The sequence below is a fragment of the Hylobates moloch genome, unplaced genomic scaffold, assembly GCF_009828535.3.
Source record: "Hylobates moloch isolate HMO894 unplaced genomic scaffold, HMol_V3 SCAFFOLD_2, whole genome shotgun sequence".
NCBI lineage: Eukaryota > Metazoa > Chordata > Mammalia > Primates > Hylobatidae > Hylobates > Hylobates moloch.
The window spans coordinates 129914803-129941152 of record NW_026652277.1 but is presented as its reverse complement, the minus strand read 5'-3'; the positions used below and the strand labels follow the sequence as shown (position 1 = coordinate 129941152).

General features: G+C 37.7%; 1 protein-coding gene across 1 annotated transcript in view; it reads left to right on the top strand.

Annotated features, from left to right (window-relative positions):
* LAMA4 (laminin subunit alpha 4) overlaps nt 1-26350 on the top strand; it is a 149449-nt gene that overhangs the window by 120347 nt on the left and 2752 nt on the right. Inside the window, exons 25-38 of the mRNA XM_032157109.2 lie at nt 461-592; nt 2101-2243; nt 3215-3353; nt 3791-3928; nt 5582-5715; nt 6984-7148; nt 7936-8089; nt 14819-15006; nt 16529-16718; nt 17690-17845; nt 19094-19253; nt 20978-21108; nt 22219-22312; nt 22776-22895. Of these exons, the coding sequence (XP_032013000.1) occupies nt 461-592; nt 2101-2243; nt 3215-3353; nt 3791-3928; nt 5582-5715; nt 6984-7148; nt 7936-8089; nt 14819-15006; nt 16529-16718; nt 17690-17845; nt 19094-19253; nt 20978-21108; nt 22219-22312; nt 22776-22895 (2044 nt within the window). The remainder of the gene's footprint in view (nt 1-460; nt 593-2100; nt 2244-3214; nt 3354-3790; nt 3929-5581; nt 5716-6983; nt 7149-7935; nt 8090-14818; nt 15007-16528; nt 16719-17689; nt 17846-19093; nt 19254-20977; nt 21109-22218; nt 22313-22775; nt 22896-26350) is intronic.

Here is a 26350-nt window from a genome sequence, read left to right as displayed (position 1 = left end):
AAAAAAGTCCCGATTGGCAATTTTTTTTTGAGTCTCGTTCTGTAGCCCAGGCTGGAGTGCAGTGGCACAATCTCGGCTCACTGTAACTTCCGCCTCCCGGGTTCAAGTGATTCTCTTGCCTCAGCCTCCCAAGTAGCTGGGATTACAGGTGCCTGCCACCACGCCTGGCTAGTTTTTGTATTTTTAGTAGAGATGAGGTTTTGCCATGTTGGCCAGGCTGGTCTCAAACTCCTGGCCTCAAGTGATCCACCTGCTTCGGCCTCCCAGAGTGCTGGGATTACAGGTGTGAGCCACCACTCCCAGCCGTTGTCACTTTTATTTCAGAAGAATTTCATGAGACTTTCTTAGTCTTCAAATGGCTCCAATAATAAAGAATACAGTCTTAATTCTCAAATTCAGCTAAATCTGACTCTACTCGAATAACAGATATTCCTATCTTACAACTTGTTTCTCTCCCCAGAGTATGTTTTTCAGACTGGAAATGCGCAATGGTTACCTACATGTGTTCTATGATTTTGGATTCAGCAGTGGCCCTGTGCATCTGGAAGATACATTAAAGAAAGCTCAAATTAATGATGCAAAATACCATGAGGTACAAATCATTGTAGTTTGGTTGGTTTTGTTTTTGTTTTTTATACTTAGATCTGTTGATCTAATCAGGCAGTCAAATGAGACAGGCAGGATAGTAAATAAACGGAGAACTTTCATATCTAAGGAGCAACTGAAGGACCCTCATCTTCTCAACCCCAGGAAAACATTTGCTTTAAAACAATGGATGTATTTGTCCTGTTGATGTTCCAATTTAAAAGTCACTGAAAGATTCCTTTTAATTGCTTAATTAACCAGAAGGCATCTATTAATCTTAAATATCTCAATTGGTATTCCTACAGAATACTTCTATACATTTGTTGAATGAGCCAGAGTGTAGATACAGAGCCATTTTTTTTGCTTATCCTTTGAGCCCCACCAAATGTAACAAGAATACATATAAGTAAATACAGAATTTCCTTTTAAACCACTTATCCAGAATTTAGAAAATACTAGCACAGTTTTCCTTATAAAGAGAACTCACAAAGAATCCCCTTTAGTTTTGAAACAGATGTGCAGACTACTGAAAATATACTTCATCCATTTTCATTAACTATTTTAAATATACAATTTAATAAAGTATATACAAGGCATAATATCTTTTAAGTTGAACCAAAATGCACGGGGTAGGAGACTGTATTTTCCTTTTCAGTTCAAAGTCCATAGCCTCATAAGAATGGTTTACAATAAAAGAATATTTTAACTATTTCTCTGACTAACATTTTTGCAGATTCATTAGAACTGCTCACTGTGTCACCAAAAAAATTACACCTGGTAACATGCAATCTAGATTCCAGAAGGCACCTGCTTGGGAATACAATAGGGGTCACCAGGGGTTAGGGGATGGGGGAAATAATAAATTGCTCTTCAATGGGTATAAAGTTTCAGTTGTGTTAGGTGAGTAAGTTCTGGAAATCTGCTGTACAGCATGGAGCCTATAGTTAAAACTAATTTAAAATTTATGGAGGATAGATCTCATGTCAAGTGTGCTTAACACACATGCTCACACACACCACAAAGGGACACAAGGAAATGCTGGGAAATGTGTGATATGTCTCTTACCTTGATTGTGGGATGATATGAGTGTTTGCATATGTCCAAGCTCATCAAATTGTATACATAAAATATGTGTAGTTCTTTGTATATCAACTAGACTTGAATAAAGTTGTTTTTAAAAAAGAAGAGAACGGTGGCACCTGTTTATAGTTCTTTCCTGAATCCTCTCAGAAGGAGCAGGAGGAAACAATAGGTCTAATCGCAAAATTTTTCTTGGGCTGGCTCCCTCTTCATACAGACCTCCTTTCCCAGGAAATGTGAACTTCTGCTTGTAGAAGCAAGAGTTTTCAAATCTGTGAGAAAAGAAAATCTATCCATTCCCCATTTTGTGAACAAACAAGCACAAAGGCATGGAAGAACAGCTAGTATAGCCAGGAGAATTAAAATATATACAAGTCATCAAATAACTGAATATTAAATAGTTAATCAAGGCTTACTATATATTATCTCTTCCAGATCTCAATCATTTACCACAATGATAAGAAAATGATCTTGGTAGTTGACAGAAGGCATGTCAAGAGTATGGAAAATGAAAAGATGAAAATACCTTTTACAGATATATACATTGGAGGAGCTCCCCCAGAAATCTTACAATCCAGGTAAGTCTTTTTGTTAAGTAGCTGTTTGTTCCTAGCAACGTACTGGGCTGGCAACATCCAGGAGAGGTCTAGTAACAGTGTACACACCCTTACTTGCTACTTTTACACACAGGGACAGGCACAGGCACACACATTCATGTACCTTCAGGCCCTCTGCAGTCAGTCCTCAGGATCCCCTGAAATTAGCATCGCATAGATGTAATCACAGATTTCTTCAATTATTGTATTACTCTTAGAATATGATCTAATGCAATATTTCTCATCAATAATAGGAAGGGTGGAACACGTGTACTGTGTGAAGACAAAACAGCATTTGTCCATTTACTTTTGCTTTAGCCTTAAACCCATTTTGAACTCTCCAATAGCATCTGAGCTACACAAATTTTTAAGGTTATCCAAATGGTTGTGTATTATGTATAATGAAACATTAAGACACTCCCCTAAACTTTCTTGATTACAGATGTGTTGGAAATAATGCCAAAATGGATTCATTAACGACGTGGATTAATAAAAGTCTGAAGACCTGTGTTCAAATCCTAACATCGCTTGTGACATAAGAGAATAATTTATTTCTTAGTTTCTTTTTATAGGTTAAACCCTGTGAAATTACTAAGAATTGATTATATTTACGTGTAACATGTCAGTTCCCTATGATTCAACCTAATAATCATCTGCTAAAGGGAAATAATAGCATCTCCATCTATTTCACTGAATTGTTATAAAGATAAAATGAGATAATGTAAGTTAAAGCATTTTGAAAACTATAAAGAACAAATTGGCTTGACTCAGAACAAAACTCTTCTATAGGCAAAGATTAGACGTTGCTGTGTGCCTATCAAAGAAAGCATGAGAATATGAATGATTATAAAGCCATTACAAATGACTATAAATAAATGCAAATTCCATAGCCTACATAAGCAGGGTAACATCATCATCATGGCTGTATCAGTGAGGCTGACTTTCTTTTCCAGGACCCTCAGAGCACACCTTCCCCTAGATATCAACTTCAGAGGATGCATGAAGGGCTTCCAGTTCCAAAAGAAAGATTTCAATTTACTGGAGCAGACAGAAACCCTGGGAGTTGGTTATGGATGCCCAGAAGACTCTCTTGTAAGAACTACTCAGTCAAAAGCTTTTTAATAGACACAATACTTACCACTCTCAAAAGCTGGAAAAGCTCTTTTCAGCTTCTCTCTGATCCTAGGTACACCTTGGGTTCCTTTCTGCCACCACCAGAAAGAAGAATCATTAAGCTAGAAGGGCTCTTGTGCATGGGGTTCCTCTGTGACTTGTTCATTTGCTTCAGTTTTCCATGGGTGGGGCATCTAACACCCAGAGAGGGTGTGCTAGCATCATCGTTCACTCAGGTTGGAGTCATCTCTCAGAGGAGCTCCTGGTGTATGCCTGAATTCCAACATAAACCAGCGTGGGAAAATAAACTATTTACATAGAAACTAACAGGCAAGGCCCTCCATATGTGAAACGTTGATAGTTTTAAGCATTTGATAATTCTCAAAAACACTACCTCCACTTGTTTTGGCACACAGATATCTCGCAGAGCATATTTCAATGGACAGAGCTTCATTGCTTCAATTCAGAAAATATCTTTCTTTGATGGCTTTGAAGGAGGTTTTAATTTCCGAACATTACAACCAAATGGGTTACTATTCTATTACGCTTCAGGGGTAAGTATTTGTTTTTCCCTGAGGAAACTTCTTTGTGATAATTGTTTTGCCCATTAAAAATAATTTGTAATACATGTTAGAAGTGATTTTCTATTCAGATTAATTTTGACTCACACGTAGACACACAGAATGCCTCATTTCAAACACTTTATAAAATATTATATGTATTGTATATCAGAAGTTCCTAATCTGGAATTCATAGCCCCACCCCCAAGGGTTCATGGACAGAATTCAGAGGGTCTGTGGACTTAATGGGAAAAGATTACATCTTTATTTTCTCTCAATGAAATTGGTCAATTTCTTTGATTATGAATCTAGGCAACACACCACAGTAGTATTGCCAGTACCTGCGACTTTGTCATTGATAGAAATCACGGATTTTTTTGTTTCACATTACAGTTGTCACAGAAATCTCAGAATGTCATTTTTGCTCATTGCTACTTCTAATGTTAATAGGTCTGCTATGGAATCTTATTATTTAATGCCTTAATAAAAAAGTTATAATAATATCACAGATTATTTATTTTAATATTTTGAAAACTGTATTTCAATATGATTGGTTTCCTTTGTATTATTATATGTTTTGTTTTATACATTTAAAAACATTATTTTGTGAAGAGGTCCCTATGTGTTACCAAAATGCCAAAGGTGTTTCTGGCACAAAAATTGTTAACAGTCCCTGTTTGTATGCTATGAACAAACACATTTGTGATTTAATTTATAAAAGAGTAAAAAGAACATACATACTTCTTAGATTTGCTACAGAGCATTTGAGCTCAGCCTATAAAGATATGTTATTTCAAGAATAAAATAAGGTCTGTAGAGGATTGGTGACCGTGAGATCCAACTGATGGGTCTCTGAAAAGGTCATCATCAGTATATACACTGATGTGCCAAGTCATCGTATAACTTCTGAAAGCAGCTTTCACTTTTTATGTATATTACCTGCATCTGACACATTTACATCGAATTTAATTGGAATCAGTAGAATTTGTGAGAATTTACCCAAAGCATTTTATAGAACTTCTGACCCAAACCTGCCTCAGACTACCCTGGTTAGTTAAATAACACTTTTTGCCCACAAAAAGTAGTCTATTTTGAGGGCAGACTTAAGAAGTTGGTGCCCATATAAGGAAAAAGAAGCAAGATTAACATTTGCCAAATATTTTAAGACAAGCAATAAGCAAATTCAGATAAGAAGAGCTAACTTGCTTTTAAAAATGTCTCTTCTGCCTCTAGATGAAAAAGTGAAAGATTTTAAAAAGCCAAACTAGCAAATTAACCCTTGCCTAGTCATCTAGCTACATCCCCAAGGAGAGCCAAGTATCATCTATTCGAAGGGATTAAAAGTGAGATTGAAAGTAGGAAAGTAAGACTGAGACTGGGTTGACAACTTTCAGCATGACAAAGTCACCAAAAATTTTCAGTTGGAAATATAGGAGATACATTTTTCTACTGAAATGTGTCTAATTTTATAAGCAATACCAGTACAAGCAATAAGGTATTCTTGGTTGTTACTTATAGAAATTATTTTACAAGCAAATTTCCTACACACTATATTGCCTTTAAGCAATACCATTCAGTAATGTTGAAAACGTTTCTGTCTTTTAGATCCCTAGACCCCCTACTTACATGCCTGTGCTTGCATTTCAGTCAGACGTGTTCTCCATCTCACTGGATAACGGTACTGTTGTCATGAATGTAAAGGGAATCAAAGTTCAGTCAGTAGATGAGCAGTACAACGATGGGCTGTCCCACTTCGTCATTACCTCTGTCTCACCCACAAGGTACAGCTCCTCACTTCATATTCTTTCCACCATGTCTATTTGTGGGACATGATTATGTCAAAAACCACTATGAATAATAGGCTCTCCTATACCTTTTCTAATGTTAAAACAAAAATGCTAGAAGGAACAACTTACCTTCCTCAAAAAAATATTGCTATTAGTTTCCAAGACATGTAAAATAAATCACTATGAAATTTCTTAAAATAAATATAAGGGTTCTTTTTCCAGTAAAACAATAGGTTATAATCTCCTTGAGGGAAATGCCTACTAATATTACCTACTGAACGGAGTGCAGTGTTTTGCACATAGAAGGAGCTCAGCAAATATTGGTCTTGTTTAGACCTTGAGTCAAACAATTGAGAATGCAACATTTATGGCCACATTTTAAAAGCTCGAACTTCATCTTTAAAATACATAATACTGAATTTATTTTTCATAATAAGAAAGTTTTCTGGAATAAGAAATGAACCTCTGCTGCTACCCTATGTCCACTTTTGTGGACATAGAAAACATGAGTAGGCTTTTTCTGGGCCCCACTTCCAGTAAGGATCAAAATAATCTAATGTGCTTTGCCATGAAAATGGTCTTCCACAAATGTGATTAAGTGATCATCATGAGGTATGCTCTGTTTCATACACACACACACACACACACACACATACACACAAAAATAATGCTGATGACTAGTCATCTGAATTTCTTGCCTTACGGGTTTAAATTCCAATCTTGGTTTGGAGGATTTTTTTTTTTTTTTTTCTGTAAGGCATGAGTTTATTACATGGCATGAGATGCTTGAATTAATGCACTACCTATATTCTCAAGGCTTTGAATACCATATGTCAAGTATATATTCTTATAGATTTGAACTTAAAGCATTCCTTCTGCTCACTTGACATTTCCCTGCATCTTCTATCTGTCCAAAACTAAACTCTCAATCTAACCCCTTCCCCTGCCCAGACCTGCTTACTTCAGCCATCTCCGTCTAGTTACAGCAGCTCCATCCTTCTCGTCACCTAGGCTAAACAACTTGAGTTCATCTTTAGTTTGGATATACAGTGTGTGGGAGAGAAGTCTGGAGCATCTTTTTTGCATATAGAAATATCCGACCATTTTATCCTGGGCCTCATGAAGAGTTTGGCAACTCGCTGTCTTTTCATTAACCACATGTTCCATTTCAATTTCATGAGAAAATCTGCTTATCTAACCTAGAGTGGGTCAAGGTAAAATGCTAGCTCTGTGGTGTGTAAAGAAGCCTTTTTCTTTTGCAGATATGAACTGATAGTAGATAAAAGCAGAGTTGGGAGTAAGAATCCTACCAAAGGGAAAATAGAACAGACACAAGCAGGTGAAAAGAAGTTTTACTTCGGTGGCTCACCAATCAGTGCTCAGTATGCTAATTTCACTGGCTGCATAAGTAATGCCTACTTTACCAGGTATAGTATTTTTATTATGAATGAATCTGCACGATTGATAAAATCAAGACAACAACAAAAATATTAAAACTGAGAACTATGAAATGTATCTGAGGCATTAGGGGATAGTAATTAAAAGCTTGTATGTGCTTGAGAAACTGTCATACTTGGGTTTCTGTGTAGGTTCTTTGCCCTTTAATTTCCATATGACCTTGACTAGGTAAGCCTTCATTTCTTCACCTGAAAATGCAGATAATAATAGTGCCTGCTTGGTAGGTTTGTCATGAGGAGTAAATGAGAAGATAATGCATATAAAGCAACTTGTACAGTGTCTGGCATACAGCAAGCTATAAATATTAGGTGCAATTATTTTTGTACTTATCATTAATGACAGAGTAACATACCCAGAGGTTTACAAAAGTCTTAATTTAATGCATGACTTTAAAGAAAGCTATTAATCTAGGTCCTTAACAAAGACAATAGGGGTTCCTTGAGTAAAAGAACAAGCAAGGGAGGAATTTAATATAGATTAAGAAACAGAGGCAGTTCCAATCATCCAGAGTGTGTTGAGGGAAAAGATGTTCATTATTATAAATGTGTGATGCCAGGCACATAGTTATTAACAGGTTGAATGTTAATTTAAAGGGTTCTGGTTAAGAGTGGTTGATGGGTAAGGACCCATCACACATACACACGCGCACACACACACACACACACATTTAATTGCCAAAGCTCTTTGACTTCCATAATTTTCATCATGTAATTCTGAACAATATTTTAAATATTTTTTCCTCTGTTACAAACACAGGGTGGATAGAGATGTGGAGGTTGAAGATTTCCAACGGTATACTGAAAAGGTCCACACTTCTCTTTACGAGTGTCCCATTGAGTCTTCACCATTGTTTCTCCTCCATAAAAAAGGAAAAAATTTATCCAAGCCTAAAGCAAGTCAAAATAAAAAGGTAAAAGATAATGCCGTTCTGACTTCCTAATTGTCATCATTTTCCATGCCCACAGTTCTAGACACTGCTGTTTTAGAGAATTTACTTGATACTTTGCAACTACGTACATAGGAAAGATGGGATTCTTGCAGTATCACATATTCTAGTTTACCAGCTTTGTTGCATTAATTCTTTGTTATAGAAGCATTTTTTATTTTTTATTGACATGTAATAATTGCACAAATGTATGGGGTACAGAGTGATCTTTCAATACATGTATATAATGTGCAAAAATCAAATCAGAGTGATAGCATGTCTATTATCTCAAATGTTTATCATTTCTTTGTGTTGGGAACATTCAAAATCATCTCTTCTAGCTATTTGGAAATATATAATAAATTATTGTTAACTATAGTCACTCTGCCATACTATAGAGACACAGAACAATTTCCTCCTATCTAGCTGTAATTTGGTACACATTAACCAATCTCAGCCTATCCTCCTCCCGCCGCTGCCCTTCCCAGCCTCTGATAACCACAGTTGTAGTCTCCTGTGAACTCAACATTTTTAGCTCCCACTTATGATAACATGCAGTATTTGTCTTTCTGTGCCTGCCTTATTTCACTTAACATAATGTCCTCCAGGCTCATCCGTGTTTGTTGCATCAGTTCTTGTTCCAATGAACAGTCTGAATCAGCTATTTATTCATACTTCCAACTTACAATGGTTTCCCTTACAATGGTTGAAATGTCTCTGTGCTTAACAGTTTGTATAAATAATACATATTATTTAGTACTATAATTCTCTAGTATCATTTGCTTTTGTGTAACAATTTTAGGCTTTTGTCACAATCATGGAAATTATTCAAGTTTCTGATCTTACCTTGGTTTTTCCCCTCCTTCCTGGACCTTCACTTCAACCACTCACATGCACAGTTGGTCTGTGACATCAGCTAAAGCTACTCCATTATCAAAATCTTGAGTTGTAAAATTCCATCCTGACTACTATTCTTTCTCATTCATTTACTTCAACTGTGTACACTATTTGCCTTCATTATAAGTGGGACCCTTAATCCCTTCTAATTCTATCAGTTTAACCCTCCCCACCTCTTTCCTGATCCAATTTTAAGAGTGTGCTCAGGTGTCAGTGTTCCCATCCTGGCCCATGCCACCAACAACTCTCATCTGAGTAACTGCATCACCTCCCAGCAGGTCTCCTTGCTTCCACCTTGTTCCCTGACAGCCTATTCTCAACCCTACAGTCAGATCCTTATAAACATAAATCATATCATGTCACTACTGTGCTCAAATGGCCCCCCGACTACACTCAGAGTAAAAGCCCAAGGCACCACAATTCATAAGAGGCCCTATGTGATCCATGCCTTACCCTGAGTTCATCTCCTCCTACTTGCCCACCTCCCTCACTCTTCTCCCCATACTGGCATCCCAACTATTCCTAGAATGGGCCATGTGTACTCCTACCTTAGGTTCTTTATTCAGGCTTCCCTTCTGCTTGGATCACGCTTCTCCCAAGTATCTGCACAGACAACTTCTCCTCCTACAATTGCTCAACTCTCATCTGTTCAATGACCTAGTGACCTACATTGACACCGTATTGAATACTGCAGCCTGCCTCCTACCTCCTACCAGTAATACTGCTCTTTTGCCTCTTTCTGTTCTTTTTTCATAGTCCTTATATTTTAATTTATTAGCATGCTTTCTTTATTATGTTTATTATTTATTGTCTGTCTCCTCTACTAAAATGCAAGCTCATTCATTTTGTTCCCTGAAGTATAATAAGCACTCAGAACAATGCATATAATAGGTGTTCAATAAATACACAGCTATCTGCATCATAGGGTTGTAACAAAAACTAAATGAGTTAATGCATGAAATGATATGCACTTAGCATAGCACAAGGAATATAGTAAAGATTCAGTGAATATTAGTGGTTATATCTCTATAGAGCCTTATAAGTATTCTGGAGGATTGGTTCCTAAAAGTAAAATTGCTTGGCTCAAGGGAATATGCATTTTCAATATTGAGACAATACCAATTTACACTCCCACAAACAGCATTTGAAAGAACATATTGTCCCACACTATTGTCAACAATGAAAATAATCAAATTTCTATAATTTTGCAATTCTGATGGACAAATTGAGGTTTTAGTTTGCATTTCTCTGAATGCTAGTGAGGTTGAACATCTTTTCAGGGGAAGAACTGATTGCCTTCCAAGGCTGGCTTCTGGACCATCAGCAAGAGGGAAGTGTCTCCACCAGCTTCTCCATTCTGATGGTTTTCACTGACCATTATATCTTGACATTTTCCATATATTTGAGCATATGTGGACTACTGTTTTCAATCCTCTTGAAATTTCTCCTTTGTTCATACATGACAGCTTTATCAATGTTAACAAAATAATTTTGTGTGTGTATAATTAAAACTTAGTAGTTTCTTAGGATCTCTTCCTGAGTTTGACATGAAGACAGATAATTTCATTGATTCTCATGAAGGATTTTGCTGGAAGATACTATGAAGGAGTTTCCAGAGTACACTATAAAATTCTAATAGATTCTTGCTGTTACCCTCATACATTGATGCTAAAAGATTTATCCTGCAAATTTTTTTATCTGGCACTTGAACACTGGTCAGAGGTTCATAGGCAGCAGATTAACATTACAGGCTGATGAGGGACATCAACCTTCTCAAGCATACACAGTTACCCCTTTAAATAAACACAGTTTTCTAAATTAAGTTGTCTATCAAATGTGATTTCCCAACAAACATTCAATCTCAAGGTTATAATCAACAGCCCTACTAACACAAGCTTTTCCATATTATAGGAAACTTGTTAACCTTTATGGTAAATAGTGTTAGACAGAAACTTGACTTTGTAATAACAAGATAAAGAATCACCATAGATTTCAATTATATTTTATGGTAACTAGAATGTCAACATTTGCTAATCTTTTCTTATATTGACCCTTGTTTCAACAGCTTCATAAATAGCTACCAAGAAAAATGTGTGGCCTCTGACCTAAATTTTCATCAAGGCTGCATCAAAGCAATTGGGATTGTAATAATTTATTTTCACAATCACTTCCTAATATCCTATTTTATTGACTTATTATATTCATTTAACCATTAATAGACTCAGTTGCTTCTAGTTTTCTCCTTTTATAGCCAAAGATCTTTGTAGGTAAATCTCTGAGTATATTGCTGAACAAATCTTTAAGATAGATTCCTAGAGGCAGAATTACTGAATCAAGGCAAATTGCCTTCCCAAAAGGTAACACTGATTTCTAGTTCCCTATGGTATTTGTGAATACCTGTATTATCACCTATGTTCCAGCCTTAAATTTTTTTAACAATGTTTATGTTTCAAATTTAACTGGGAAAAGTTTCTCATCTGGTGTTTAATAATGAACATTTCAGGTATTGTAACAGACATCATGCTAAGGTATCTGGCAAACCACTCTCTTCTCTAAGAACTGATTTCCTACCTAGCGGGCAGGCCCTGTGTTTTAGATGCACGACCTCACTTCCCTGGATATAGATCACTGAACCAGGGTAGATCACGTGCATGAAGCTGGGCTATCAGATTCTCTTCCTTGGAAACTTAGAACCTGGAGAGATTAGCCTGAGCTTGCCATTGAATAGAAAGCATGTAAACCTAAGGGCATTATGTTAATTATACACAGAGGAAGAAAAGCTCCTTCATAGAGTGAAAGGCAAAAAGCTATCCTGCTGTGAAAGAAAAATGAAAAGAGATGCTCTGAGAAACCAGAAACCTCCAGAAAGGGAGTGCCTTGATTCTTTCTAGCTTTCCAATTGATACTAGCCACTGCTGGGACACCACAATACTATCTTATCTTAGATTGTTTAAGATACCCTGGCCAGGTGCAGTGGCTCACGCCTGTAATCCCAGCACTTTGGGAGGCCGAGGCAGGCGGATCAAGAGGTCAGGAGACCGAGACCAGCCTGGCCAACATGGTGAAACCCCGGCTCTACTAAAAATACAAAAATTAGCTGGGCATGGTGGCGCATGCCTGTAATCCCAGCTACTCGGGAGGCTGAGGCAGGAGAATCGCTTGAACCTGGAAGCCAGAGTTTGCAGTGAACTGACATCACGCCACTGCACTCCAGCCTGGGCAACAAGAGCAAAACTGTCTCAAAAAAAAAAAAAAAGATACCCCTAGATCCTTATAACACATTGCCATCTTTTTCTTCAGTAGCTCAACTAGCTTGGCTGTTATCTGACACAAAAGAATCTTGCTAAATTGAACTGGTACTATCAGTGGGATTGCAACTAATAGGCCCACAGAGAAAACAAAAAATTACACTGGTAAAGCCAAAGTCTAGTGGAGTTCATTGAGAATCACCATACACATACCCATCTTAGGATAATAAACTGAGTCTCAGTGTTGTATGGTATAAAGTAATTAAGTTATAACTTGGCTATTTTATCATTATTAAGAGTGTGAATGTATATCTGCAGAAGAATTAACATATTTGGTTGCCATATATAAAGACACCTGAGTTGATTGATTTTTGCAGCAGATGAGAGACGCAGCCTACATAGTCATGTATTCCCACATTGAAGCAGAGTAAGGCAAGCCTGGTAAATTGAGATTATTCTGTTTCAAATAACCCTGTGCTTCACTGAGCACCTAGAGCTAAGTGGATACACTGACTAAGAAAGTGTGAGATCCTTTCCATCCAAATGGAGAAAACAGGGAGCAGCCAGAGTTGGGGAAAGTCCTCTACCCTCACTCTCACTCTGTTCTCTCACCCTCAAAGTATTTTGAGCACCTGTGCAAAGTATTTCCAGCTGGGCCTTTCACTGAGACAAAGGTGATCATATCTCCTATCATAAAGCATATTACTCCACTGGGATTGAAATAGAGCATGGATTTGGGGAAATTTTCCTAAGACATTAGAGTTAAAGAATCTCCTGGCAGCCCTACTCCAGCCCATTCTGCCCACCTACAGCTTGAAGCTATGGCCATTGTTTGTAGTTGAGAGCCTGGACCAAAAAGTATTGGTAGCTGGGTATATTTCTTCCATCCAAGAGAGAAACCTTGTTTCTGTGGCAGTAAAAATCAAGTTATGAGTCCTGACAACTGCATAAAGAAGGGAAGAGGGAATGGTGGAACCAGGTGGGCTTTCCTTTAGGACATGAGAGTCCATGAGCTCCCATCTCTCTCCAAACTAACCACCACTGTGAGAGTCTCCACTGCCAAAATCCAACTGCACGAGCTGCTGCCCTGAGAGCAAGAGACACTGGCACAGCTCGTCTGTCCTTTAATTAATTAACCTGCCCTCTGCCCAAAATCAGATCTAGATTTTGAAAGTAATTCTGAGATCTAGCTAAAACACTATTTTTTGTGTGTTGGGGGGGTCTTGTCTTTTGCCCTCAGGAGATTAAGGGTTTTATTGTCCATCTGTTCCAATCTACTTTATATCTTCCAGAAATTCCACACGGCTTGGTTCTGCCAGTAAAAACTCTCCTAGATTTCCAGGACTGCTGTGGATTTATTTTTATGTATATAGTTCTGACATTTCAATGGGAATAGGGAGGTGGGGACTAAAGGTGTATGCTCATTCAGTAATCCTGAACCAGAACTTTTCATATCTAATCCTCTCTCCCATCTTGTCTGTTGCCTGTGAGTGCACATTCAGTAATCCTGAATTTTCGTATCTAATCCTGCCTCTGTCCTCCCTGCTGCCACACATTTCCTCTTCTATCAGACCTTCCTTGTTACAAGCTGTCTTCCTAGGTGGGTCAGAGCAGGCCACTCCCTCCGCCCCTGCTTTCAAAGCCTGTGTGGCTCCTTATCACCTAAAAAACAAAACTTCCAGCAATCATCTAAGGTCCTATCTGGCACCAACCTGTTTTCCAATTTGCTATTATAACTGTTTCTCCAAATTAATTTTCAGCTCCTTAAAAAACAGGAATCATTTCTCATTCACTTTCTTTTCCCCACTACATGCCACCCATGGGAGGCACGTATAATCATGGAATTCCTTCCCCTTTACTTCTACCCATTCCATAGTCACTAAACATTTGCTTGAATAAATGACTAAATACTTGAATTTATTTGCATTTACTTTTATTTTGCTTCAGAAATTGAAACTAAATAATAATTAAATATTAGCCTATACTTGCACAACTCTAAATTTTAGCATCAGCCATGCAATTTTAAGAGCACAATGTGTTTAAAAATTGTTCTATATCCTGTCACATAAAATTCTGCTACATATCCTATCACCAAAAATATCCTTAAGTATTTTGAAGATGTTGCTATGTTAACTTTTTACACAACATGCATAAGTAATAATCTGTGTATTAAAGTAATGTTAATATTGTTTCTTATATGAGGATTTTGTTGATTGATTCAGGGTCATTTTAATTGCCAACTTGCCACTTTTCACTATTATTTAAGATGTGCACTTAATTTAAATGATAGAGCAGTTGTCTCTATAGCTTCGGTTTAACTTTGCTTTACTACCATGCAGAAGAATTTGGGGTTAGTTAACATGCTATGTTGTTGATGTTACTGCTGCAGCTACTGCTGTCATTTGCTCATGGTGCTAGAGGTAGGGAAGAGAGGGGACCTAATGTTCCATGAATGGAAAATGCACAAATAATATACAATTTTTTATCCTTATTAATGATAAGGACATCACAAATTATTTTTTGCTGCTAGTATGTCACTTTTATCACTTAATTTGGTTTACTTTTATAGGGAGGGAAAAGTAAAGATGCACCTTCGTGGGATCCTGTTGCCCTGAAATTCCCAGAGCGGAATACTCCAAGAAACTCTCATTGCCACCTTTCCAACAGCCCTAGAGCAATAGAGCACGCCTATCAATATGGAGGAACAGCCAACAGCCGCCAAGAGTTTGAACACTTAAAAGGAGATTTTGGTGCAAAGTAAAGTAACACACTATACTCCTAGACTCCTAATGACATGGCTGGGCTCCATCTTTGTTTGCCACATGTCATTGTTTTTTCCTATCTTTCCTTTCTGTGCCACCTTAATCCTATTATGTTGTCATCGAAATAAATACTAAATAGTACATGATTTATGCTATCAAAAGAATTATATTCTCTGTGACTTTCCAATTGTAAGGTTCATAAAACAGTATTCTTCCAGGATACTGTATTTGATCAAAAAGAAAAGCCAATCAAAGAAAGGAAGATGGAGCAAGTTTCAAATGACTCATCATCTAACCTTGATATCCCCCTCCCTCTCCCATACAAATTGCTTTCAGATTGTAAATGGGAGTACATTCGAACTGCTAGAAGGTTAATAAGGAAAGGCATTGAAAATACAAATATGCTTGTATGTCTATGACCCTCCAGCTATCTCCAACCCCATCGCCTCTTTCCAGTATTTCACAAATCTCCAGGTTATCTGATATTACTGAAGAATTCTTTTTACAGTTTTAGCACCCAAATATTTTTATATAGGTCTTACATAGCTCTGTCAAACATTCATAGAGGCAAAGTATTCAATAAGAAATCTCTAACACCTTATAATTTGCTACCTGCGTAATAGGCAGAATCAGTATTTTGTATTTTTCAGGAAGAATTTAGAGTTAATCAAACTAGAAGTTAACCTAATAAATGTATCTCATCCATAGCCTGGGGCCAAATTTCTAGAAGGTTTTGTTTAATTTCTACACACTCGGGTGGCTGCTTTTTACATGTGGTATCCATTAATTAATTTTTACTGGGAAAAAAATTTAGTCTGTATTTTAGATAGCACACAACTGATATTATTTGTATTACTCACTAGTATTTTGTCCACATGGAAAAGCTTCTTTAACATACACATTTTTACTAAATGGCAGCCTTTTTTTTTTTTTTTGAGACAAGGTCTTGCTCTGTCACCCAGGCTGGAGGGCAGTGGCATGATCATGGCTCACTGTGGCCTCAACCTCCCAGGCTCAAGTGATCCTCCCACCTTAGCCTCCCAAGTAGCTGGGACTACAGGTGTGCACCACCATCCCTGGCTAATTTTTAAAAATTTTTTGTAGAGACGGGGTTCCACTATGTTGCCCAAGCTGGTCTTGAACTCCCAGGCTCAAGTGATCCTCCTGCCTTGGCCTCCCAAAGGCCAAGGATTGCTAGAATTATAGGCCTGAGCCATGGCACTCAGCCTACAGCCATATTTTCAAAGCAAGACACAGTAAGATCCTTAACTGAAACAACATTTCCTCAAATGTGGGATACATCCTTGTTGTATGAGGAAGTAGAGAAGAATTTACATTTTTGAACTAGCCATGCTAATTTAATATTCATTAATAATACTAAGTGTGGAATAACGTTGCTTGGGATTAGATAGAATGGCTACTTATTTATTCTTCCTTACACTGTATTATTTTAAGAAGTTAGAGATTATCCTCAGTCTCATTTTACATATGGTAATCCCTTTCTTTTCATTTACCAGATCTCAGTTTTCCATTCGTCTGAGAACTCGTTCTTCCCACGGCATGATCTTCTATGTCTCAGATCAAGAAGAGAATGACTTCATGACTCTATTTTTGGCCCATGGCCGCTTGGTTTACATGTTTAATGTTGGTCACAAGAAACTGAAGATTAGAAGCCAGGAGAAATATAATGATGGCCTGTGGCATGATGTAAGTTGAAGGTAGAGAACAGCATTATCAGCAAATAGCTACCATTGTCAAATGGACGCTAATGGGCCTCCATTACTCTCTCTAGAAATATCCATTTTAAAATTCTGCTGCTGCACACTCAGAGTTCAATTTCAAAAAATTGCATTCCTTATAAAAGTCTTAAAGCATACTATTTAAAAAGAGACACAGGCTGAGCGTAATTATTTTAACTAAAGGATCAGTGGTCAACATAAACTGAAATTTGGTTTTTAACGATTTCTCACTTATTTTCTACTGCCAATAGGTTTTTACTTTTCAACAATTATTATTGAGCGTCTTTTATTGGCTAAGCTGTGGAAGATACAAAGTGAATAGTAAATCAGTTAGGAAGATAGGATACCACAGTGGGGGCAGATAAATATTGAAAGAAATTGGTGGGTATGTAATGTCAAGAGTAAGCAATGTAATATGCATTACAATTAATCACAAGAAGTTTAAGTGGGAGAGAACATACGGCCTGTTCTGGCTATATGTGGCCTGGTTAACTGGGAAAAGCTTCATAGAGAACATGGAAAAACATAAGCTATATTCAGAAATTAAGCTTTAAATCATTCTATCTAGAGGTCAGAAAATATATGGATCACTTCCTCTAATACATGAAGTGGTAAATGGAAGATGAGCAGGAAAAAAATACACCTATGCATATAAAGCAAAGAGGCCTGGAGACAACTCACAATAAAGGCATATGCTGTATAACAAAACAGAATCAAATGGGGGATAAAGTTTCTGCCATTCCAAAAACTGCATTGCCAGAAGCCTACTAAACAGAAGAGATAAACTCCTGACCTTCAGAGATGGGGCCATTTTAAAAATAAACTTTCTGAAGATTCCCCATAGCATTGCAATAGCAAAATTGGAAGAAGAGGAAACACAGCCTTTTCTCCAATCTTGGAATGTACCTGAGATGTGCTATTTTCCTTCTCTTCATCCAGGTGATATTTATTCGAGAAAGGAGCAGTGGCCGACTGGTAATTGATGGTCTTCGAGTCCTAGAAGAAAGTCTTCCTCCTACTGAAGCTACCTGGAAAATCAAGGGTCCCATTTATTTGGGAGGTGTGGCTCCTGGAAAGGCTGTGAAAAATGTTCAGGTAAGCCAGGCATGACCAAGTAGAGCCATTGACCATTAGAGCCAGAAGATCATCTAATTGAGGCCCTCGTCTCACAGATTAGGAAACTGGAAACTAGCACCAGTAAAACTGTAGTTTTCTGGAAATGGGATATCAAAGTAAGTACTGTCTTATGGGCTGCCTGTCTGCACTGTGGCATTACAAAGTCAGAAGTAATCTTTCGATTCTAAGGTAGATGTGAAATGAAAAAGTTTCAGACGCATAAATTATCATGAAAATTTATGTCTCAAGGGGATCTTATTTGTTCAGGAAGTACCCATACTTTTAATGTAAAAACATAACAAAAAAGAAAGCAAATCATTGCATTATACATTATTGAGTGAAAAAAAAGTTTCAGGTCATTATGCAAACTACAATCCCATTTTTCCTACACACACACACACATACACATACACACACACACAATTTGTAAATGTATAAGGAAATGTGGTTACCCTGGGGAGAAGTGAGAATATAGTAGAAAAATATCATTTGTGTAATTTAAAAATTAAAAATATTGCACTTATAAAAAATTTAGCAATCAAAGGAATGCATCAAAGGACTAAATTTTTCTTAACATAAATATAGGTTGGATTTTAGCAATGTTAAAAATAATTTCTAAGACCCATTAATATATGTAGATAAAGCAAAAAAGATGGTTTACATTATAATTAGATTTTAGGTAAGCAGCCCCAATTCCATGGCAATCTCTTTTTTAAAATGTCCAAATGCAGTACAAAATCAGTTATCTTAAGTGGCCCAAGTTTCATGTCCTGTGATATGATAAATTCTCAATCACAAAAACAGCTCATGAAACTGGAAATGAAAGCTTTCTGCTGTTTATTTGGCTTTGGTAGATTTAAGTAAAGAACTTTGCTAGCCCTCATCAGCCTTAGGTGATCTTGGCACAGCTGTCATTCTTGAGGGAAAACTAGGATACTTCTAAATATGCAGTTTGAAAACCACAGCTGCAACTTATTGTGTCAAAGTGTGACATAAAAATGTCCATAGCTTAATTACTACAGGTTGACATTATCAAATACAAAATTCCAGCTTCAAACAACCAGTTAAAAAGCAACTATCCAGGAAAGTACTGATCATTCAGACATCTGAAATAAATAAAACAAGTAATTACGTGGTTTCCCTCAGGACTCAAACCCCCTCATTTTGCTTCCCCTTGGTGCATCTGTGTTGAGAAAATTGATTTTAAGAAATATCTTCTTTCCTCAGATTAACTCCATCTACAGTTTTAGTGGCTGTCTCAGCAATCTCCAGCTCAATGGGGCCTCCATCACCTCTGCTTCTCAGACATTCAGTGTGACCCCTTGCTTTGAAGGCCCCATGGAAACAGGAACTTACTTTTCAACAGAAGGAGGATACGTGGTTCTAGGTAACATTAGTCATGTTAAAAATATGAGTCATGAAATGCTTCTTCCTGGAGATGGCTAACAGGGAATATCAGGCCCAGAGTTAAAACTTAAGAATGCCAAACTCAGCCCTAGAAGATGACCTCTTCCCACAAGAACCACCTTTCTCCCTCCTGCACTCCAAACCATACACGCAGTTCCCAACCCTGTATACTCTCCCTGACCAGGCTTCTCCACAGCTGCCAAACTTCTGGATGAAGACCACCTGGGCTCCTTTAGAATGTCTATGCTGCTCCGTGGCCTGATCCATGTCAATTTTTGGCCACCTTGCTCCTCGAGGTCTTGCTCTGCTCCTCCTTGGCATGAACCATTGTCCTGCTAAAGGAAGTCCCACTTTCTCCCCATGACCTACAACACCAGCAGACAACGTCAGAAATTTTTATTTCTGGCTTTTTATTATTCTCCTTGACCATTACTCTCTCACTCTTTCAGTTTTTATTGTGTGCCTCCCGTAAGGCAGTGCCTATGCCAGATGATGGGACATAACAGTTCTAAAAATAAATAAAATCCTAGCAGACTACACACAATCATCATCTAATTTATTCCAAGAATATTCTATGGAGCAATCGCTGGATGTGAGGAAGACACCAGAATAAGTGCCCGGAATTAGGATAGGAAAGGGTATAAAGCTGCATGTTCCCTGCTCTCAAGGCACTTAGGTACTTTGCACATCCCCTGAATAAAGAAATTACACTGCAGCCAAGTATACTTTTTAAACCACCACCATATCCAGCAGAACACCCAGAGGTAGTATTTCCTCTCTGTTTAGCTCATGATTTTACTTTCCTGCCTCACCCATCTTTACCCCCACACTAAAACACCTACACTTAACAATTCTCAGCCTTTCATGGAATTTAACGGTTTGGACGGCTGGGAATGCAGAGCAAACTGCACAATTTATATACTACTCCATGAGCATTAACTAATAACAGGAAAAAATTTTAAATGATTTATAGGATACATTAAATGAACATTATTTAGACGCCCTGGTTTGCAATGAGTCTCTTGGAGTAAACACAACTATTCTTAATAAGAATTTTATTGGATCACCTCAATAACAGTTCTTAAATACCTTCTCTGCTCTTTCTCCTCTGAAATGCTGTACAGCACTGGCACCAGTTAGGGTTTTGTTTAAAAATTATTTTAAAATACAGGTCTGATCAAGACAGCTCTCTTGCTCAGTGACTGCAAAATAAAGCCTAACTTCCATACTTCAGCACTAGAGCCCTTCCCAGTGTGGTTCCCACTCACCATGCCTCCTTCTCTCCTGGCAGGGACAGTCCAGCCACAATGGCCTTCACAGTGCTCTCCAAGCATTCCAGCCTCTGTACCTGTATTCAGTCTACTTCCTCTGCCCAGATTGCCCTGTCCTCCTTACTTGTGAAATACTCAATAGTGCTGCTGCTACTTGGAATTAATTTCTCCTCCCCTGAGCTCCCATAACACATATTTTGTGTGCTGTTGCCAGCCTCACACCCCACAACGGGATGGATGCATTAGTTATCTTGGTTCCCCACAGAGCTTTCCACAGTGAGTTTGACATGGAAAAGCCACTTTCTACTTATCTGTTAAAAAAAATGCATCAAACTTTCAAAAACAGATACAAAGATACATAATTACAAAATCACACCATAGTTGCAAATATGATCTTGCTGTTCTTGGGAGTTTATAGTATTTATCTCCACAGATGAATCTTTCAATATTGGATTGAAGTTTGAAATTGCATTTGAAGTCCGTCCCAGAAGCAGTTCCGGAACCCTGGTCCACGGCCACAGTGTCAATGGGGAGTACCTAAATGTTCACATGAAAAATGGACAGGTAGTGTCTGAAAAATGTTTAACAATTTAGCTCATCTGACCTTAGATTCTAGATCTGAAGCAGATTTATTTCACAGAATTATTTCATCAATCTTTCCTAACTGAAAAGAAAAATAGGAAAGCTATAACATGAAATGTAAATGTGAGCAATATTTGGATTCAGCTTCCTATGTTGAAAGTTGATTTGATTAAAACAAAGAGTCATGAAAATATGGCAAAATTATCAAAAAAATCACCAATAACAACATAGTTTTAACAGAAGAATGAGAAGCACTTTTTTTCACCAAATGGAATCAGCAAACATAACTATCAAAATCAACAAACACTAAAACATCTTTCTAAATATCTATAATATGTATGTATATCAGATATATGTACTTGTACTAGATATGTATATATACTATACATATTCTCAATTGATAGAAATAAAAATTATGTTATAATGCCACTTTCATCCTAAGATACTACTAAAGAATATTCATGGAAGTATTCAAATAAATATTAAGAAAAAAGTATATTTTCATTGATGCTGCTAACTTAATATAACAGATTTTTATTTGGGTTCTAGTACATTCTATTAAATTATATTTAGCCATCACAATAAAATGTAACCCTACTTGGTGCTTACTATTTGTTGGGTACTATTCTAAATGATTTACCTAGATTAACTCATTTAATCCTCCCAATTATCTCCATGATGTAGGTAACAGTATCGCTTTTAATTTACAAACGAGAAAACTGGGGCAGAGAGTAAGTTAAATAGGAGACTGGCTATCTAGCTTCAAAGTCCATGTTCTTCACCAATACTTCAACCTGCTTCGTATAACACACTCAGTCTTTAGAAATTAAAGGGATTTATTCTATTTCTTATTGTCCCTCTCTCGCTATTTTCTCCCCTTATGAAGTTACTTTGCTCTCTCCCCAAAGAGCACCCCCAGTTGAACCTATTTCTATAGGCTGCCAAAGAGTGACCCCTTGTGTTCAAATTGCAAAGCTAATCATGTGTGAATATTTGTTGAAGTATTGCTTCACTGTGGTAAATTATTTAAGAAATTCAGTTTTATCACAATGAGGACAAACTAAATCATAGAATGTGTCCTATCTTTTGCAGGTCATAGTGAAAGTCAATAATGGCATCAGAGATTTTTCCACCTCAGTAACACCCAAGCAGAGTCTCTGTGATGGCAGATGGCACAGAATTACAGGTGAGAAAACTGACTGCCCTGGGTAGCCTGCACACCCAACTGTAAGATTATGACCTGGCAGAACTTAGGCTATCACTTATATGATAGGTAACGCATGACAGTCTAAAAGTATCCAAGAAAAGAAAATCATGTTATTATACTATTATGTGTATACTGAATCCACATGTGATTTCAAAATATGAATGCTGCAAAATTGTGTTAAGGGGTTGCTTAAATAACGCATAGCTTATAGGGCAAAAAAAAGTGGCACAAAAATATTCTAAATATTCTCCCTTTCTAAGGAAAATGTTACAGTAATCTCTTGGTTAGACATTGTTAGATATCATTGATGATTTTAATAATATAGAAGAAAGTGTGGGTTTTATTCTGGGATAAATAAAAGCAATTGCTGTGATAGTCTTTCTCAGGTTAAAAATTCATCACTCCAGTGCCACTTATGACCAGTCTTTGCCCTGCATTTCAGTTATTAGAGATTCTAATGTGGTTCAGTTGGATGTGGACTCTGAAGTGAACCACGTGGTTGGACCCCTGAATCCAAAACCAATTGATCACAGGGAGCCTGTGTTTGTTGGAGGTGTTCCAGGTAAGTGCTGTTTAAAAAGGAAAAGTTTCCAATCCAAAAAACTGAGTTCTCACAATTGTTATTGTAGAATTGAGCCATGTGTTTTCATGATGCACCTAGTTACTCAAAGGATTTTACATACAGTGTCATTTAAATGGAAAAAGCACAATAAAGTGACATGTAAGAACTAGACCCCAGCATTCCAGCCAGTGGCTATTACTCTCCCTTGCCATATTTGCTTATTTTTTTCTTTCCTTTCCCTTTTAAGTACCCGCCACACACATATACACAGTGAAACACATACTCTTATTTTATCTCTAACACAAAGAAAACTCATTGACTAACACTACAGTAGGATCTGAGAACTTTGGAGGATTAAGTTTGCTGTTAGTTGCTCCCCTTCCTCAGTAGGAAAAAATGCACAGTTCTGTCCATGATTAGTCTGAACTGCAAAAACAGCTGCAGACCATAAGTTGTTGTCCATTGGTAGTGACATTCCCTCAGAGAGGTTCCCAGCTGCAATTCTGTAAACATCATCAGTCACTGCTGCTGTCATCTGCCAAGAATGGTGTATAATCCAGGATGGTGACAAGACACTTATGGACAACACACAAACACCCCAATTGTTTTAAACCTCTGAAGCAAGGACCATGTCCTCATATTGAATGCATTTGTTTTTATACATTTCACTAACTTGGAAAACTTGAATGCTATGGCTGGGGAGTGGGATTTAAAAGGGAAATAACCCAGCTTTTGCAGCTGGAACTTGGTGGGGAGTTTTTAACTGACATATCATTGTTGTACATATTTTGGGGGTACATGTGATATTTTGATAGCTGTATACAATGTGTAATGATCAAATCAGGATAATTGCAATATCCACCACCTAAAACATTTATCTTTTCTTTGTGTTGGTAACATTACAATTCTTCTCTTCTAGCTATTTTGAAATGTACAATAAATTATCCTTAACTATAATTTCCCTATTGTACTATGAAATTCTAGAAATTATTCCTTCTATCTAACTGTATTTTTGTACCCATTAACCAAGTTCTTTTCATCTCCTTCTTCCCCCTTCCCTTCCCAGCCTCTAGTAACTACCAACTACTCTCTACCTCTCTCCATGAGATTTACTTCTTAAGCTCATATATGTGAGTGAGGACACATGATATTTGTCTTTCTGTGCTTAGCTTGGTGGGGATTTTAATAATCTTCTAATAGATTATTTTTAGACTGACCCATAAAGACAGACAATGCTTTAAAGAAGAGAGCAAGAAAGCACAGATAAAATTAAGCATCTGACCTTGGGTACTCCAAAAATAGTAACAACTAAGCACTCTTCTTTGTCTGAATTTTTCAAATACCAGTATTGACAATAATGGTAACCCGGTGTGAAAAGAAATATTTGAGACCCTCGCAAAGCAACTCTTCTCCTCCTTTGTCTCCCGCTTCCACTCCCCTCTCCATTCCCCAGTCCTCTCCCTGTTCCTGACTTCAGCTTTGAAAGGATTCTGGCAAAGGCCAGCACTGCACTTCGTGCAGGTGCAGCATGAAAAAGTCTCACATCAGTGCATATTTCTGCATATTGCTTCCCTCCAGAAATCACAACACAGTTTAAAATGTTTCACAGGTTCCCAAGGGCCTCCAGGATTAAATTCACCATAGCATGCAAGCTCCTTGACATCTGTCTCCTCCTTGTCCCTGCCTTTGGGATCTCCCCACACCTTCTGGCACTTGCAGTTCCTAAATGTTGATGGTCTCTTTGCTCCAGGCCTTTGCATAAGGGAACTGGGCCTCAAATTCTGGGAAATGTTCTTCCTTTCCTCCCCTAGTACCTTTGTTAAGAAACAACTTCTCCTATTCCTCCCCAATCTAACTCCTATTGACCTTTAGGACTCAGCTCAGACTTTTACTTACAACACACCCCTTTCCCCCTGGGATGTATACACATACCGCTGTTATAGCACTTAGCACAGAATATTGTTGAAACTAAGAAGTGCATTCCTTGATGGCAGGGAACATGACTATATCCAACACAGAGCATGGATTGTCTATTAAGCACTGTGCTAGGCTTTGGGAGGCGAACAAAACAAGCATAGCCCTCCCTCATGGAAGCTGGAGTATTTGTCCTTCACTATGCCACCCGACGTGCTTACTACATCTTTCAAACAGATAGTTCTCTTTGATTTTTGTTTGTTTGTTTGCTTTCACAGTCTGATCCCAGCCTCATGCACTGCCATCATCCCTCACTACAAGAGTTGCTAAGCCCCCCAGACTGGACGGGCAAGATGTACCTAAAGCCAAATTCGGCCTGCCTGAAACAGAATGAATAGCAAACTTTAGCTAATGAGTCAGCATAGGAGCTAGCAGGCCAGAAGGGCGTAACCACCAGCCCACTGCACCACTGCGGCTTTTAAATCCATCTAAGAATTATGCCAGCAAGCCTAGAATAAAAGCAACTATAATTTAAGATGAAATGTAATTAATTATATCATTTTTAGCTGTTCAAGATTAATTCCACTAAAATCACATCAGAAACCAGGCATTAAGAGGGTAACTAAAGAAATTAGGCTGAATAAAACCCCTAAATGCACTGAATTCTCCAAGAATACCATTCAGAACTCTGGTGACTCATTATTTCTATCCATAAAAAGCTAACGCATAAAATTCCTAGAACTACACACCAAAAAAGTCAACTTTAGTGTGTGATAATTTTAAAATCAAAATTAAAAATTAAAGAATTTTTTTTCTGCCGGACATGGTGGCTCGCGCCTGTAATCCTAGCACTTTGGGAGGCCAAGGCGGGTGGCTCACTTGAGCTCAGGAGGTGGAGACCAGCCTGGCCAACATGGTGAAACCCCATCTCTATTAAAGATACAAAAAATAGCCGAGCGTGGTGGTGAGTGCCTGTAATCCCTCCAGCTACTCAGGAGGCTGAGGCAGGGTAATCGCTTGAACCCAGGAACTGGAGACTATAGTGAGCAGAGATCACACCACTGCACTCTAGCCTGGGCCACAGCGTGAGACTCTGTCTCAAAATAATAATAATAATAAAATAAAAAGGTTTTGTTAATGTAGCCCACCCATGGGTCTAACCATTCATTCCTCTACTGAAAATCCTACATTATTTGTATATAGTCAAGCATTCAACCTGGAAACGTTCTCTCTAAAAATTACACATTAATTTCATTAATCAATTACTTAGGACCCTAGGGCACTGTACTGTCACTACCTACAATTAATTGTGTGGTGAATTATTCAGACCACTAACTGCTACATGAATTATTACCTCCAGATGATTTCCCTCATAAGCCAAAGGATGGTAAGCTTGGGCAGAATCAAAACCCATGTTCTAAGTCTGGTCTCCAAAGTAAGCAGAAGTATTAGATGTTTCTACCTCTCATAAGCGTTCCTGTTCACTCATTTCTTACCCAAATGATGAAGTACACTGAGCAGGCTGGAAGAATAGTCACACT